The sequence below is a fragment of the Athene cunicularia genome (genome assembly GCF_003259725.1).
Source record: "Athene cunicularia isolate RWA chromosome 17 unlocalized genomic scaffold, athCun1 chr17_part1, whole genome shotgun sequence".
NCBI classification, from domain to species: domain Eukaryota; kingdom Metazoa; phylum Chordata; class Aves; order Strigiformes; family Strigidae; genus Athene; species Athene cunicularia.
This window is the reverse complement of record NW_020799122.1, coordinates 6,383,755-6,399,227: the sequence shown is the minus strand read 5'-3', so window position 1 is coordinate 6,399,227 and position 15,473 is coordinate 6,383,755. Positions and strand designations below refer to the sequence as shown.

At 51.7% G+C, this 15,473-nt stretch overlaps 3 protein-coding genes across 6 annotated transcripts in view; 1 reads left to right on the top strand and 2 right to left on the bottom strand.

Moving 5' to 3' along the window:
* Positions 1-15,473, bottom strand: part of SPOUT1 (SPOUT domain containing methyltransferase 1) — a 33,436-nt gene that overhangs the window by 16,230 nt on the left and 1,733 nt on the right. The window lies entirely within an intron of this gene.
* KYAT1 (kynurenine aminotransferase 1) lies at positions 549-12,067 on the bottom strand. 2 transcript variants are annotated; one of them, XM_026860594.1, is made up of 14 exons: positions 11,971-12,067; positions 9,901-10,022; positions 7,469-7,527; positions 6,379-6,529; positions 5,924-6,073; positions 5,467-5,553; positions 5,216-5,344; positions 4,276-4,396; positions 3,517-3,593; positions 3,171-3,260; positions 2,613-2,799; positions 2,315-2,391; positions 1,940-2,026; positions 549-1,616 (listed from the first exon to the last, which is right to left on the bottom strand). In XM_026860594.1, exons 2-14 carry the CDS (start codon positions 9,982-9,984, stop codon positions 1,548-1,550), a joined length of 1,368 nt encoding a protein of 455 aa, XP_026716395.1. In that variant the 5' UTR covers positions 9,985-10,022; positions 11,971-12,067; the 3' UTR covers positions 549-1,547. The 2 variants fall into 2 exon arrangements, with proteins under 2 accessions (XP_026716395.1, XP_026716396.1); XM_026860595.1 differs by lacking the exon at positions 11,971-12,067 and having other exon boundaries at positions 9,906-10,010.
* Positions 15,164-15,473, top strand: part of LRRC8A (leucine rich repeat containing 8 VRAC subunit A) — a 23,139-nt gene continuing 22,829 nt past the window's right edge. Inside the window, exon 1 of one of the 2 annotated variants that reach the window (XM_026860593.1) lies at positions 15,164-15,281. The gene's annotated coding sequence lies outside the window, so the exon portion shown is untranslated. The other variant, XM_026860592.1, reaches the window with a different exon arrangement.

Below are 15,473 nucleotides of genomic sequence, written 5' to 3'. Positions count from 1 at the left end.
GGGCCGTGTTCACGCGGCGGCGCGGGGCCGGTCCCCGGGGCCGTTTCTCCGGGGGGTGGGCGGTGTAAAATCCGCACACCCGCGTCTGGGTGGCTTCGCCCAAGCTCTGCGTCCCTGTGGGGTGTGTCATGGCCTCAAGCAAGAGCCCACGTGCGTGGGGGTGGTGCAATTCTTTATGTTAACTATCTGGTCCCGCAGTGCTTATCTGTTTCAGTGACTGCAGCTCTCCCAGCGCTCAGCACGTGTGTGGGTGCAAAAGGACCTCCAGCAGCACCCTCACCCACCCAGGCGGCGCAGGCAGGTGAGATGGGGCCCGTCTCCCCTAGGTGAAGGCAGGAGGGGGGTGTTTGCCTCCCTCCCGCGGGCGGGTGCGGCTCTGGCTCCGAGGGGATCGGTGCCATCAGCTGCTGCCTGATACAGAAAACCTGCAGAGCCACCACCCGACGAGCAGCCACCACCGCAGGACACACTGCAGATGTTGTATGGGTGATGGCAGCTCTCCAGCAGAGCTGTGTCAGCTCTAATCATTAGAGATGTTTACTCTTCAATAATTGCAATAATTCATCTTTAATAATTTAACTGCCACAAATACTTATTGCACAGTCTGTTACACATAACTCCTGCAGGATTGATGCTGGATTACATTCTTACCCAGGTTGAAATCAAGAATTATCTTTCAAAACACTCACGTTACCCCACCAGCCCAGTGGGTGGCGGGTTGCGGGGGCCACCAGCAGCAGGAGCAGCCTGAGGCCACTGTGCCCATCCTTCCTGGTTGCCATGTGCACTTGTCAAAGGCCTGAAGGTTTTGTTTTGCAGCCTGGGTGATGCTGCCAAGCCCTGACAAAGCACCGGGGGTAGTTTGGGGGCTGCAGAGGGAAGGTTTGGCAATAGCTGGACTATTTAAGAAAGCCTCTTTCCTGGGGGAAACCAGTTACCGATTTTGTGATCACCTTCTGGACATGCACAGAAGAAAAAACAGTAAGAAAATTGTTAATTATGGGAAACACCATTTCACTGGGTTTGTAAATTTCAGGATTCAAGGAATCAACCTTCTGAGGGGCAGTGATACTGCCCGGTCCTGTGGCAAACACAGATGCTGGTGGAAATGCTGCCCTGTGCCCTGGGGTACATGAGTGGGGACGTGGAGCAAGACAAGACAGTAACCCACCAGCATAGACCTAAAGGTAGGTCCTGAAACACCTTTTCAGAATTTGGTGGTGGAAAAGCCCCCTGGAGCCATCCTTACCTTGTGTCTTGCTGGATGCATCCCAGAACTGATTAGCAAAGTCTTTAAACATAAGGAGAAACGCTGAATACTGGCAGTGCATGTGAAGGTTCACTTTTTGCAAGAAACAGTGCAATCATTTCACAGTGACAGTGTCCTCCAGACCCTGGGCCTGGCAAACCTCTTAACCATTTATCTGAGAGAAAATGTAGTTGAAAGCACACCAAAAAAAAGACACATCGAAGTTTGTAGCCAAGCAAAGGAAGAGGAGGAAGAATGGTTGTGGCTGGTGTGGACCAAGGTTTTCTCTCCAGTGTGCTCAGGGACTGGTTTTCTCCCGTTTCCATTTTTGCAATATGTCATTTGCTGCCTTCAGTGTGGCTTCCTCCTAAATAAACATCTTGGGTTCAGTCAGTGGCTTCCAGCCAAATCCCCTTTCCCCTCACTGCAGTTCAGCGTGCACCCAGCAGACTCCCTGCCTTGACCAAGAAGTGTGGGAAGCTGATGGGGCAAAGCTTAGGCTGGCACTGGCACATCTCCTGCCCCCAACCCAGCTCACGTGTCTGCAGGAGGGGGTTGAGCCATATGTGATGCCACCATCAGGCTCTAATCCCCAAGGCTCTATGCATTTCTTTGTGGTATTTATTTCATTAAACCAGCTCTCATTATTACTCCCAACCTCACCCTCCTCCATGCTGCCACATATCTCACCTTTGCGAAGCAGAACCGGATGAAATGGTTGTAGTTGTTCTTGTGGGCCCCACAGTAGAAAGCAGAGAGCGGGATGGCAGCAAGTCCCTGAGAAGGGGAAGCACACGGAGCTGAGGTTGCTCTTTCTGATCTGGTGTGAAGCCACCCACTTTTGCTCACAAGCCTCATGGAAGGGCTTGTAGGTGCCCTTGGTGCTCTGTCTGCTCCCTCTGCTTGATCTGAGGCTGCCAGAGTTGAGGCCGGCTGCTGACAGGCACCCCTGATGAGCTGCTGCACCCGGCAGTGGTGTCGTGCTGCTGTATCCTGTGAGCACAGCCCAAGGAGGGCACCAACCCGCCCAGGCCAAACGCAGCCGAAAGGGCCAGATGCGCTTACCTTGTTCTTGACCATCCACTTTGCAAATCTGGAGTCGTAGGGCTCATCAGAGTCGGGGACATCAGGGACGTCGGATTCTGCAGGAGAAGCACAGCAGCACAGAGGTGGGTTCTGCTGCCCCATGCTTCAGCCAAGCCCTAAACTCAAGGCCTCTGGGAGCTTGGATGGGAAATACGCTATTGTCCATCCCTGCTTTGGTGGTGGTTTATGCAGGTTCCTGTCTGTGCTAGTGGTACCACTCCAAGCTGGGGCCCCGTACTCAGTTCTGCCTGAGCAAAACCACAGCTGCACCACTCACTGAACTCGGAGATGTCTGCCACCAAGAAGTAGGTGCCCTCAGGGATGATGGGTTTCATCCCCACTGCATCCAGGCTCTGGACCAGCCAGTCTCTCTTCTGCTGCAGCTCCTTGGGTAGTTGGATGAAGTAGCTTTCTGGTTTCCCATAGAGCTCAAGCTCCCTCTGGAAACCCTGAGCTACGGCCTCCTGTGAGGAGAGAGGAACCCAGTGGGAAAATGGTCAAGGCTTGTTGAGAACCAGTCTGCTCTGATGCAATTCACAGGTGATTAGGGAGCAGGAGGCGATTTCTCATTGCACCAAGCCAAGCTCTCTGCCTCCAGCCCCTCCAAATGGCCCCTTGGATTTATCATTGCAAAATAAGGAATATTTCCAGGCAGGCTGGACTCTTCCCTTCCTCCCAAGCATGGGGCAACTGCAGGGAGAAGGGAAGGAGCCTCTCCAGAGTGCCACACCACCCTGTCTGTGCTTTCCAGGTCAGCCATGGGCAGAAGGACCCTCTGTCACCCCTGCTTCGGGGGGTTGGGAATTGCAGGGCCAGTTGCAGAGAGCTGCCTTACCTGGGCCACTGTGGCACAGTGGTACGCTGAGTTTTGGTGCACGGTACGGAGGTGTTGCAGCAGCCGGTTGGATCCCACAGTCCAGCCCACCTGCAGCCAGGAGAGGAGGAGGAAGGTGGTAAGTCTCTCTTTATCTGCCTGTGCTGGGCTTCTCTTTATCTGCCTGTGCTGGCTTCATTGTATTTTCCAGACAGGGCTACGGTAAAGCAGCTTTGGTACTTTCAGACCCTGATGCTCAAAGCGGACTGTGCAGCAGTGCTGTCCCCAGTGTTATGCGATCGGACCCACACCCTGGAGCCAAGGGGTGGTGAGGGGAGACAACGCAGCACTGCACGGGGGAATTCACCTTCCATCCAGTGGCACTGAAGCTCTTCCCAGCGCTCCCGATGGTCACCGTGCGGTCCCACATCCCCTGCAAGCTGGCTGGCAATGAAGCGAGAGAGAAACACCGATAGCAGAGCTCAGCGTGCTCACTTCTGGCCTGCATTAATGAGGGAGCTCTTAATTACAGAGGGAGCTCTTTGCCCACCATAAACCCGTGGTGGCCTCTTGTGTTTGCAGCATATCTTTCACCTGAATGAGCCTCACCCCAAGCAGGCAGCCAGGTTTCTCAAGAGCATCTCTTTGGAAATAAGTGTTTTCACATGCTTGTACCTAGCCCCAGGGGCTCCCAGAGGTGCCAAGCACCATCACCTTGCAACAAGGTGATTGCATGTTGCTGTAACAGGAAGAACAGGCCTCTGAAATCATGGTGAAATGGATGTCCCAAAACTAGAGACACAGAGAAAACTGGCGTTATGAAGTGTGGGAAAAAAATCCAGTTTCCCTGGAGCCAAAGGGCTCTTAGCTCTGATTCTCACACTGGGAAGCCAACTCCCTATTTCCTCTGACTGGCTCTGAAGTCAGGACTCCAGTTTAAGCCCTGGTTTGGAGGCTGAGACTAAAGTGCAGCAAAATACCTCTAATGGGGACACATGCCTGGTAGAACTGTGCATGCAAGCAGCCAATGTAATTGCCAGGGGATCCCAGTTAAATCACCAGTTCCTTCCCTGAAGATGCTGTACCCAGAGAGTACAGCCAAGCTAAGCCAAGCAATTCTCCATACCGATGCGGATGTGCTCCTTTCCGTCGTAGACCAGCCACTCGTACACCTCATCACTGATGCACAGGACGTCGTGCTTCACGCACAGGTCTGCAATGAACTCCAGCTCCTCTCGGCTGAAAACCTGCAGCAGGCAGGGAGTGGAGCAGAGATGCAGCAGGAGCATTGAAAATCACAGAATCACTCAGGTTGGAAAAGATCCTCGGGATCATCGAGTCCAACCCTCAGCCCTACTCCACACCCCCCAACAGCTCATCTAAACGATCTAAACACATCCAGGGATGGTGACTCCACCCCCTACCTGGGCAGCCTATTCCACTCTCTGACCGCTCTTTCTGTGAAAATTTTTTTCCTAATGTCCAGTCTGAACCTCCCCTGTTGCAGTTTAAAGCTGTTCCCTCTTGTTCTATCGCTAATTACCTGTGAGAAGAGACCAGCACCAACCTCTCTACAGTGTCCTTTCAGGGAGCTGTAGAGAGTGATGAGGTCTCCCCTCAGCCTTCTCCTCCTCAAACTAAACACTCCCAGCTCCTTCAATCTCTCCTCATAGGATTTATCCTCCAGGCCCTTCACCAGCTTCATTGCCCTCCCCTGCATTTGCTCCAGCACCTTGATATCTCTACTGTATTGAGGTGCCCAAAACTGGACACAATACTCAAGGTGCCCCTCCCTGCAAAAGCTGCACACCCTGCCTGCGTCATCTCCCAAGACAGGGCAGGCAGGATCTGGCTGTAGTGGTCTAACTGGGCAAAGCCACTGCTGGCACAAAAGACCAGGCTTAAAAACACCAAAAGAGTGAGCCACAGTGTGCAGTGCTGCCTCAACACCCATTTCCCTTGTGTGCAAGGAAGGTCAAGTCGCTGCTACGCTGCAAATGTGGCTGGGTGAGCTGTAGCAGCCCAGCTGCTTTCAGGGCCAGCCACAGCAAGGCCAGAGGCATTACCTTGCCCAGAGGGTTGTTGGGTGAGTTCAGGACGATGGCTTTTGTCCGTTCACTGAATTTAGAAGCCAGTTCAGCTGGGTCCAGCTGCCAGTCTGCACTAGACATCAACTGTCCATCTTTTGGAGCTTTCTAGAGAGAACAGAAGGAATCTTGGCTTGCTTTGCTACCGCTGCACTTTGCTTACCACTCACCTCTTCACTCACTTTGTTACGACCCCTCCCTCCTTGACAGCTTTGCTCTGACCCACTCACCGGTCTCAGCTGGACAAACACGGGCATCCCACCAGCCATTTTCACCATCGGCTCATAGCAGTCAAAGAAGGGCTCAATGATTATCACCTGGAAGAAAGGGATTTGTCAGCACCCTCCTGGCCTTGCTCAGACCTTCCCTGGGTGCAGAGAACAATGGGAGAGAGAGGAAATTTTAATCCCTGAATTACTGTCATGAAGAATTTGCATTGCCAGTGGGCAGTAACAGGGAAGAATAACATCACTCAGGGCAAAAGAGTTATTTTGTCTTATGCAGAAATGAGACAGTGCCCTGCAGCAGAGATTTTTTTCCTTTTGAAGCTCAGATACTGGAGAATGGGGATAAAACCTTTCTTGCTCTGCAGAAGGACAATGAAAACCTGCCCCTGGCAGACCAACAGCAAAGAAGGGCTCTGCCAGAGGAAGGTGGCCTGTGCAACAAGCCTAAATCTTGCATTACCTCATCACCTTCATCAACAAAAGCCTGGAAGCAGCAGAAAAGAGCCTGGTATGCCCCCACAGTCACCATCACATTGGTCATAGGATCCACGTCTCGTCCAAGCAGCTTCCCAAAAAACTGGGCTAGGATCTTCACCAGAGGTGGATGGCCCTGTGGGGTGAGAGGAGGGTGGGAATTGGATTGCAGTGGCCTCCAAAAACACAGATGAGCCCTTGGAAGGGGCCTGGGCAACCAAGCACCCTGCAACAGTGTGTGGGGCATCTTCCACTCCAGCTGCTTCGAATGCCCTGGTGAAGCAGGGCATTACAGCCCTGGGCAGGGGGTGCACAGGCTGATGCGTGATTTGCTTCATGTGGTTTGCCCTGTTTATTGCTGCCTGATGAACCCTGAAGTGGCCAAGGCTAATGGGGAGTGAAGGGGGTGTTGCCAAGGAGGGGGGGGGTCTGCCTACGCACAAAGCCACGGGTGTACTGGTGCAGCATGTGGTTCTCCCCGCTGAGGGCTCTCACGAACGCCTTCTTCAGAAAGTCTGGTGGGGGGAAATCAGGGAAGCCCTGGCCCAGGTTCACCGTGGAGTAGGTGGCAGCCAGTTTTACAAATTCCACCCTGGAAAGAAGAAAGGAAGAGAAAGAGAAGTATTTAGAGAGGGTCCGGGCAGGACGGTGGCACCGGCTCTGCATCCCCTGGGAAGTGGTGAGGTTGGTGTCCTTCCTGTGGAGCCATCCCACGGCTCGCAGGTGGACCAAGCACAGGTCATTTCAGACCTGTTTTAATTAAACCAAGGATGAGGCACTATTGCACTGGGGGCTGGTTTTAATTTGTTTATGAAGGAAACAGCCATTGTGCTGTCTGGGTGTGTGGTCGCAGCTGAAGCCACACACTGCTTCGGATCAGACCACACTGAGCAGGAGAGGACTCAGAGGTTTTCAAGCTCATATCAGTGCTGTAAAATTTAACAGCTAGACACCATAAGGCCTCTGCAGAGGGAAGGGCAGGCTGAACTCAGGTCTCCGACAACAGCCAGTTCATTGGCAGTTGTAGCTTGAAACCAAGCACAGCAGAGCCTTGGGGAAAGCCCATTTAAAACTCTTTTTCAAGCACACAGTTTCCCCATGCCCTACTGTGTCTGGCAGGCTGGGAATGGCATTTGCAGCATCCCTTCACCTGCCTCCCTGCTTGTAGTGCCCTAGGGTGGGCTTGAAGCAGATGTCAGGCTGCAGCCAGTGTGCTGCAACCACTTGGCTCAGATTTGGGTGCTGCTGGGATCACTCAGGCAGAGGGAAAACAAGGTGTTCCCGCTTGCCTTCCCGCATTAAGCGTGAGCAACAGGCGTAAAGTGTGAGCAGCAGGTACAGAACTGAGCCAGGGTAAAGTCTCCTGGGACAATCTTACCCCGATGTGCTTCCTGAACAAATGCAAAGCAGCTGAGGGAGACTGCTGCTCTGTGCTATGTGGCTGTCGTGGTTTCTATCTGGTTTCTATCTGTGTTAGGCTGCCTAAAACCACATCTACTACCAGTGTTAACCAGATATTCTTTTAACTCACCAGATATTCTTATCTATTCCCTCCAGTCTCCGAGCTTGCACTGGCCTTGACATTTTTTCCTGCAGAGAGAGAAAGGAAGTGAGTTTGAAGCTTCTACTAATGGCAATGGGGCCATGTGTGAAGGGGACATCCCCAGGTATGTTTTTCCAGAAGACTATGTGCTCTTTAGTGTTGCTTCATGGGTTGTTGCTGACTGACCTTAGAGCAGTAACACTGTTGCATTGGTTTCTGGAAAAAGCTTCACACACTTTTTATGAAAGATGAAGTAGATGAGACCTGGCAGAGGAGGACGTTTCATTTACAAGTTTCAACAAGAACTGAGAAAACAGAGGAACAAAAGAAGCACGTGTACACCCACTGGGGAGCTGGCAATGCCTTAAACCTAATTTTCAGTTGGAATAAATCATGGGGTCAAGTGAGCTCAGCCAAGCTGTAACAGCCAAGCCAATGACCCCACACCTCAGGCTTTTGCCTTCCACAGCCTCTCTGATCCTCCTGTGGAAGGACAATCTTGTGCTCTGCAGGCCACAAAATATCCCCTATTCCTAGAAGAAGAAACTTTTTTATTCCACACAGCTCTATGGAGTAGCAGAAGTATTTACCCCTTTGTCCTGCTGGAGTGCTTGGGGGAGGGAGTCGCTTTATATCCTAAGCAATATGCTGTTTTTTTCACCTAAAGTTCATGGCAAAACCAGGCAGCAACTGGGTAGAGGCAAGAGAGGGGCACAGCACACATCAGTGATTTATGGAGACACCAAGGCACCAGTTGCCTGACTGGTGTCTAATTTCCACATGCATCATGGCTAGGGGGAGTGGGAAGGACAGTAGGAAACTGAGAGCAAAATCCTCCTTCCAGCTGGATAAGCACAGTGGGAGAAAGTCAGATGTGCTTGATGGGGAATTTATCATGAGGATGGTGAAAAGCAGAGGCAGAATTTAGTAACTTGACAGCACAGGGAAAAGGTAACTAACCAGACAGTGAAGGGACTGGAAACTGGTGACAAACGATTCTCAGTGCACCAAGAAAAGCCAGTGCAGGGATGTGAGGAGGGCGTCTCTGAAGCACCGAACCAAGAAAACAATCGCCACCACAACAAATAAAATACATTTGAAGAGGGACGAGGAGGGCATGTGAAAGCAGCTGAGAAGTGAGGTGTTGAGCTGGGATGTGAGGGGAGAGGGTCTGTGCAGTGCGTGCTGGGATGGTGGTGGGGATACAAGATCAGCCCCGCTCCCCAGGCTTGGCCGCAGTGGTAATTCTCCACTCACCTGCTCACCTCTGCCGTTCCTGGAAGGCTGCACCAGAATTTGAGAAGTGCCCCAATTATATTTTTTTGTTAAGGTCTTTATATTTTTATACAGCTTCAGGCCTCACTAGGGATCTTTGCAAATAACTTGCTGAGGAGCCCTGTGTTTCAGAGGGCACAGGGTGGACTCTGTGCTCTCCTGTGGTGCCGGGCAGGTAGCCAAGGGTGAGCAGAAGTTGCTGCTTCCCCAGGCCTAGGAGAAGCCTGCTCCTCAGACCCCTGCTTTGTCCTTCTGCACAAGTTCATGGATATTATCATCAGCAAGATGCAGTGCCTGAGTTGATTTTGGTGGGAGTAGAAGGGTTGGTGGCTTGGGAAGTAAAAGATAGCTGGAGTGAAGTATTAACAGCTCCAGCACTGTTCTTGTGCAGCGGGGCTGCTGCTGGCCACAGTTCAGAGAATCTGACAGCATCAGCAAGTGCGATGGGGGTCAGTGGGAAGAAGGTGCTTTAAGCTTAGAAATTAAAGGCCTTGTCTGCTCCAGCCCTTTCAGGCAGGGAAACAACAAATGTTTTCTTCTTTTGGTGTCCCCCCCATCCCATCCCCAGCCTGCACGATGCTGCCATGGGCGGCTGCTCATCAGGCCGGAGAGCAACACGGGCTTGGGGCCAAGCAGCCCCCAAATCTGTTTCAGCCTGTTCTGTTCCCCAAACCAAACAATGCGTTTCTCCAGTTGCAATTTGTCTGGCAGCCAGACAGGATAGTTGAGTGCATATGTAGATGACTTAGGTGGCCACAACCTTCCACCACTGACTCCCCGCCGCACGTCATTTCCTTGCTCTGCATGTTTGTATTTCCAAGAGGGATGTTGATATTTCCCAAGTACTTTGCAACCCAAGAGGCTTTAGTAGAAGAGCCCACCAGACGAGGCAACCCCACAAACAATGAGCTTTCTTCTGTATGAAGAATATTCTCTTGCTTATGAGATGTTCCCCTTAAACAGGTTACCTGGAAGTAAGCGAGCACAGAGGAGATTGCACCAGTGTGGCTTTTCCTGATGTGCCCTATCTGTGGTCGCTGCCAAGGCCAGCTCCTGGGCAGTGACCCACCTGGGCTCCACACCACGGCAGCCTCAGCCAGGGCCCAGGCTGCCGGCCAGAAACAGCCCCGCTGGGCATTCAATACCTCACTGGAATACGAGCTATATCCAGCGCTGCTCTTCCTCTCCAGCAAGAAGTGACGCAGAGACGGTCCCACTCTCCTGAGCATGCCACAGCTCCCGCTGTCTCACTCCTACGGGCACAGACCTGCATTTCCCCCAGACACAAAACAGAGGGGTGAGACAATCGCTCCACAGCTTCAGGTATAAAGCAAATGCTCCATGTACCTGGGGATGAGGCAGGTCCAGGGCCAAAGATGGGGTTATTCTGCCAGAGAAAGGAAAAGGGGAAACGAGCTGCTTTGTGTGTTGTCGCTGCCATGTGAAACAGCACTGGGACTGTACTTTGTGTCCGTGACACACACAAAGTCGGGATCACAAGGGCAACCACGGCTTCTGCCTCCTCTCTCCCCAGTTCCAGGCTCCACCCTTTCCTCTGTGCTGGGGAGAGCAGTACAGACACCATTGAGAGTGCACCTTGGTGTTCAGTATCAACTTCCCATCCAGTTTCACTGATCCCAGGTCTCTCTTGGCTCTGCCCTTCCTCCCCTGCAGCACCTGCACCTTCCTCGTGATGCGGCTGTGCTTGGCAAGGCTGTTTGGACACTCTGCCTCCTGGGGCTGGCAAATGAAACAAGGGGCTGGACAGACCTACCCCACACAAACTCACCCCTTCCTCTTCCTTCATGTTCTTAAGGTTACCAAAAAAAAAAAAAAAAGAAATCAAAGACAGAGTGCTGCTATTTTTTAAAATCTCTGGCCTCTCAGCTGCTGCAACTCCAGGCTGTTTAATCACAAATTTTATTCTTATTAACAAGATGTCAGCTTCCATCTTCAAAGTGATTTTGGTCTTTACTTTTCCTTCAAGGCCCCATACAAATTAATTTCTGTGCCTCATGCAGCCTGTTCCCTCACCTCAGGTCCCCTCAACTATTCTACAGCATTGCTTAAACATGGCATTGAAGCTAAAGTAAGTTAATGTTTTGTTAGGTACTTGAGATAAAAGCAGTGAGTCTGGAGGATGCATGCACCTTTCTTTTGACCAGCCATGGATTCATTCACCCAGCTGCCAAAAACCAAAACAGGTTTGAAGTTGGCCAGCCCACAGGTAAGTTCTCAGTACTGCTAGATGCACTTTCCACCCTTACATGCAGGATGTCAGTCCCCACTGTTTGCATTTTGTGTTATTTCTAAAACAAGTGCAAAGTGGCTGCTAGCTGAGACCAGTGAGATTTTACATCTCTGCCCAGGTGGGAAAAAACCAGCACAATTTATGGAAAAATGGGAAGCCACAGCATACTACTGCTTGGAACTGCAAATTATGCACCTCATCCCTGTGCACGGGATGGCTGCATGTCGGGGGCAGCCACTGAGATGTGGGGGGACACTGCTTTGGGATGCAAAGCGAATGAGTACTGGGAAGAGGGGGCTAACCTGCAGGTGACAAAACAAAAGTGTGGCAGTAAAAAGGGCTTCACTGGATTACAGGAAGCTGGTGTAAGAGCTGTACACAAGGCTCCTGCAAAGAGCTAGAGGCAGCAGCAGGGTCAGGGTGCTGCTGACAGTGGGAGCAGCCGTCTGGGGGTAGGGCAGAGGGCTCTGCCTCACCTCCCCAGCCCTGGACAATGTTTTGGAGCAGGGGCAGCCACCAGAGAGTCCAAAAGCCTGGGAAAGGCTCAAGGAGCCTCTTACGTGGTTGGGCTTTTCAGGCTGTGCTGTACATACACTCCCTGCAAGAGAGCTGGGGCACCTCTCGCCCTGGCGGGGTGCGCAGGAAGGAGCACACTAAGGATATTGGAGGTGACAGCTGAAAGGTCACCGTGAGGTCTGGTCACTCACCACCTCCTGCCCTCCAGCCCACGGGCACCAGCCGTCTCCACTGTCCCTGTGCTCCTCAAACACCTCCACAGTGCTGGCCAGCCTGGCCACTCGCAGGTGCACCCAAAGGGCTCTGGGGACAAGGGTGCCCCTGAATCCGTCACACCAGGGGGTGCAACGCCACAGCGGGAGCACAGGCAGCAGCAACAGCCAGCAAGCGCATACACGGAGGTGCAAGACAGCTCCCAGAAGGGGTGGGGGGGGTAAAACCGACTTACATCAAGCTGGGCCACGCTGTCTTATGCTGCCAAAGTCTGGCAGAACCGCCCAGGCTGCCTTCGCACACATGCTGCCCTCTCCTCGACTCCCTGCAGCTGGGACTTCCTGGGAGGAGTCGGGGGGGCTGCAGGAAGGCAGGAGTCGAGCTGCAACACTCGGACAGGGAAAATCGTACCGGGGACAAGGAGATCTCGGGTCGCTCTCTAAATCACCAGGGTGAGGGAGGAGAGGGCTTTTTGGGAGCAGGACCCTTCCTCCGGGAGGCTTGGAGACAGAGCTGCCAGATGATTTGGGCTGCCTGGGAAAATATGTCAGCATATTGTTCAGATGGAGGCTCATACTGGCATAATTATAGCAGGATAATTTTTGTGGTATGGCTATAATTACTTTGGCGTGGCAATGGCAGGGAATTTCCCTTTGAGTGAAGCCTTCAGTCATTTTGAAAAATTAATTTTTAAATCAGTCAGACACTCTCAAAAATTTCACCCTGCAGGCTTGATATTATTAGAGAAAAGAACAGATCACAGGTACAGAAGGTGCAGGCATCAGCTTTGGGTTCATCAGAGGGTCCACAATACCACCTAAAGCAGGATCCTGCAGCACTGTCAGACCCCTGGGCTGTGGATGGGCAGGGAGACACAGAGCAGCCTCGGAGGAGAATTTCAGTGCATGGATGCAGGAGCTGAACTCTTCATCAGCTGTTTGAGAGGTGTCAATTGCTGCAATGAGGTGTAGAGAGAAAATTGTCCTCTCTTGGCTTCCCTCTTCCTTTTGTGACAAGGCTTGACATGCACCGATGAATCAGGTCGTGTAGGTCTCCCGAGTGAGTAATTGCTGTCTCCCTTTCACAGTAGGAAAAAGTGAGCCAAGGGAAAGGAAGCAGCTGGTGTCTGCTATGCCAAAGATTCCCAATCCCAACCCGATGTCTGGCTGCTGGGCTCACAGCATCCCTGCCATGACTAAACAGGAGGGAATGTCTGTGCAGGCAGATGCAAACTCTTTGTTTTCTAAACTTCTGTTTTAACTCCAAACACTGAAACAAACAGATGGAAGAAAAACTTGTGGTTTGCTTCTATAAGAATGTACACAGCACATTGTGAGCCATCTAATGGCTCGGTGCCATTTTATCCTCTCCTGCTGCCTTTGCTATGCTTTCTTTGCCCTCTCCTCTGCCAGCCTTGCACCTTCCCTGGTTGTTGTTTGCCCATGGGCTGAGCTTACTTGACTTGCTAAATTAGCAAAAAGTCAGCCTTTTGAAGAAAATCAGAGCGTTTTCTGTAATGTCTGTGAGTTGAACCAGATCAAGGAAGGATGGGTGTGAGTGTTAAGGCACTGCAGGGAAATAGAGATCTGGGTAGAGACCAGAGCAGAGAGGAATGGGGAAGAGAAGGGATGGACAGGAGCATGAGCCCTCACCTTTTTTAGCAGGATTTGGCCTTTATATTGTTTCAAGTAACATGTAACTTTGCCTTAAAATTCAGCAGAAATTGCTAGATAATATGTACGCAGCCAGCAAGGAAGAGGACACATCTGACCTTGGAGTTTGTGCTGTAAAACTCAAGGAAAGTTAGGACCCTGTCTTTCTTCAGGTTGTTTTAGTTTAACAAGTGCATCTGGACATGAACAATTCTTCTTAATTACCTTTTAAAAAAAAATAAAAATCCAGCTATTGCACTGGGCTGGTGAGTGTCTGTCCCCTGGCAGGTGGGATCATAGCTCCTTGGGTACAGGTCCTGTGCATATGTCTACAGAACAATGCTAAGACATATAATGTTCCTAGAAAGCCACAGATATGCTTGTTTTACTATAGCAGTGATCACTGGTGTATACAAGTTAAAATTGGCTGCACTTAACCACTCAGAACTGCCTCTTGTACACTAATGAAATTATAATGAATGCCTTTGAACCATCCTTTATGAATTTTAAATAAAATGATGCTGCCCAGTGTCCTCCAATGAGTCAGCCAAATGAAAATAACCATGAGTGAATCAGCCTGCTTTTTTCAGGTACCACAAAATGACTGTGGATATATCCTTGTAACACACCAGGGTTACTATTCCTGCTGCAAGCATTTTTCAGTGGCCTTAGTTCAATGAGCTGTTGTTAGAGAAATGGAACGGGGTTTTCAAAATATTCCACTTTAGAAATGTCACATAGGTTGGTTCTTAAGGAAAAAGTCATAAACGCTGAAATTTTAATTATTTTTGTTATCTTATTGTTAACTAGCCTTAATGTTGATACTAGTTGTATCCACTATTTTTTATCTGAGCCATCCAGTGAGATCTGCATCAGTTTTTCTCCACCAGTCTGGACCCTGTGTCCCTGGTCTCTATATACAGACAACGTCTGTGGCCTCAGTTATTGCTCGGTGATTTGAAGGATGGGAACTGGGCATGCATCAAAGTTTTTGCACTGGTATGGGTGTGTGAGAGGACTGGGTCGTTGGGCCTGGATTATGTACCATTCCTTCTGCCACACAGGGCACAGCCACAGAGTGAGGCAGATGAAGCTGATTTTAAATATTTAGGAGCTAAGAAAAGGTTTTAATGTCACCTGAGAGGAGATAGGGCCCTGACAAGGAAAGACACAGCCTCCTTTTTGTCTGTGAGCCTGGAGGTGATGCACAGCTGGCCCAGACAGCTGAGCAGACACTCCTGAGGGCTCTGGATGGCTTGAACCACGCCGAGGGGCTAAAACTGAAATAACGTGGTGTCAGGGCAAGGCAGCTATCCTTTTTCACTCTTCTGTGTTTTCACAGCAGTGACACCAGCCTGAATCAGGGCCTGAAGAGGTCCTTGGCAGTCCTGGCTTTCCTCCCTTCTTTCTGAGAGGCTGAGGCTGCTGTCCCTCAGCGCCACAGGCTGCAAGACTGAGTTGCTCTACATAGAATTACATTATATGAAATAATGATAGAAGGCTCCATCATGATTGGGTCATAAATCTTAATAAAGAGCAAACATTATTTTTTTTTCGGACAGAAAGAATCAATTCTCTACTCCGAAGTCCTGCTGTCCTGCCACCTTCTCCTTCGCCTGCCCAGCGCTGAGGCTGGAATTGTGGCGGCCCCTTTAAGACGCCCACAGGTTTGCGCGCTGCCCTTTACCAAGATGGCGCTCCCGCCCTCACTTTCCTCTCCCTCCCTTCGTTATCCCCCGGCCGCCATGAATGCCGCCCGCTCACCCTGGCGGGCCGCGCCCTGCACAAAGATGGCCGCGTGCCCTTCTCGGCGTGCCCGCTCCCAAGATGGCGGCACCCTCCTTCGCTCCTCGCCGGCGGGACGGGCTGATGGCCGCCATGCCGGGCGGGTGAGGTCAGTTCCGGGGTGGGGCCGCCGCGGTGCGGTTTAGGGGCGAACAAAAGGAGCCGGAGCCGGCGTGAGGGAGGGCGGGGGCCGAGGCGGCCAGGTGGGTGTTGGCGGAGGGGTGCTGCGGCTCGGCTCACGCCGCGATCCCCCTCGGCGCCCCGGGTGCGGACGCGCGGGGTTGCGGGACGTGTCCCCCCG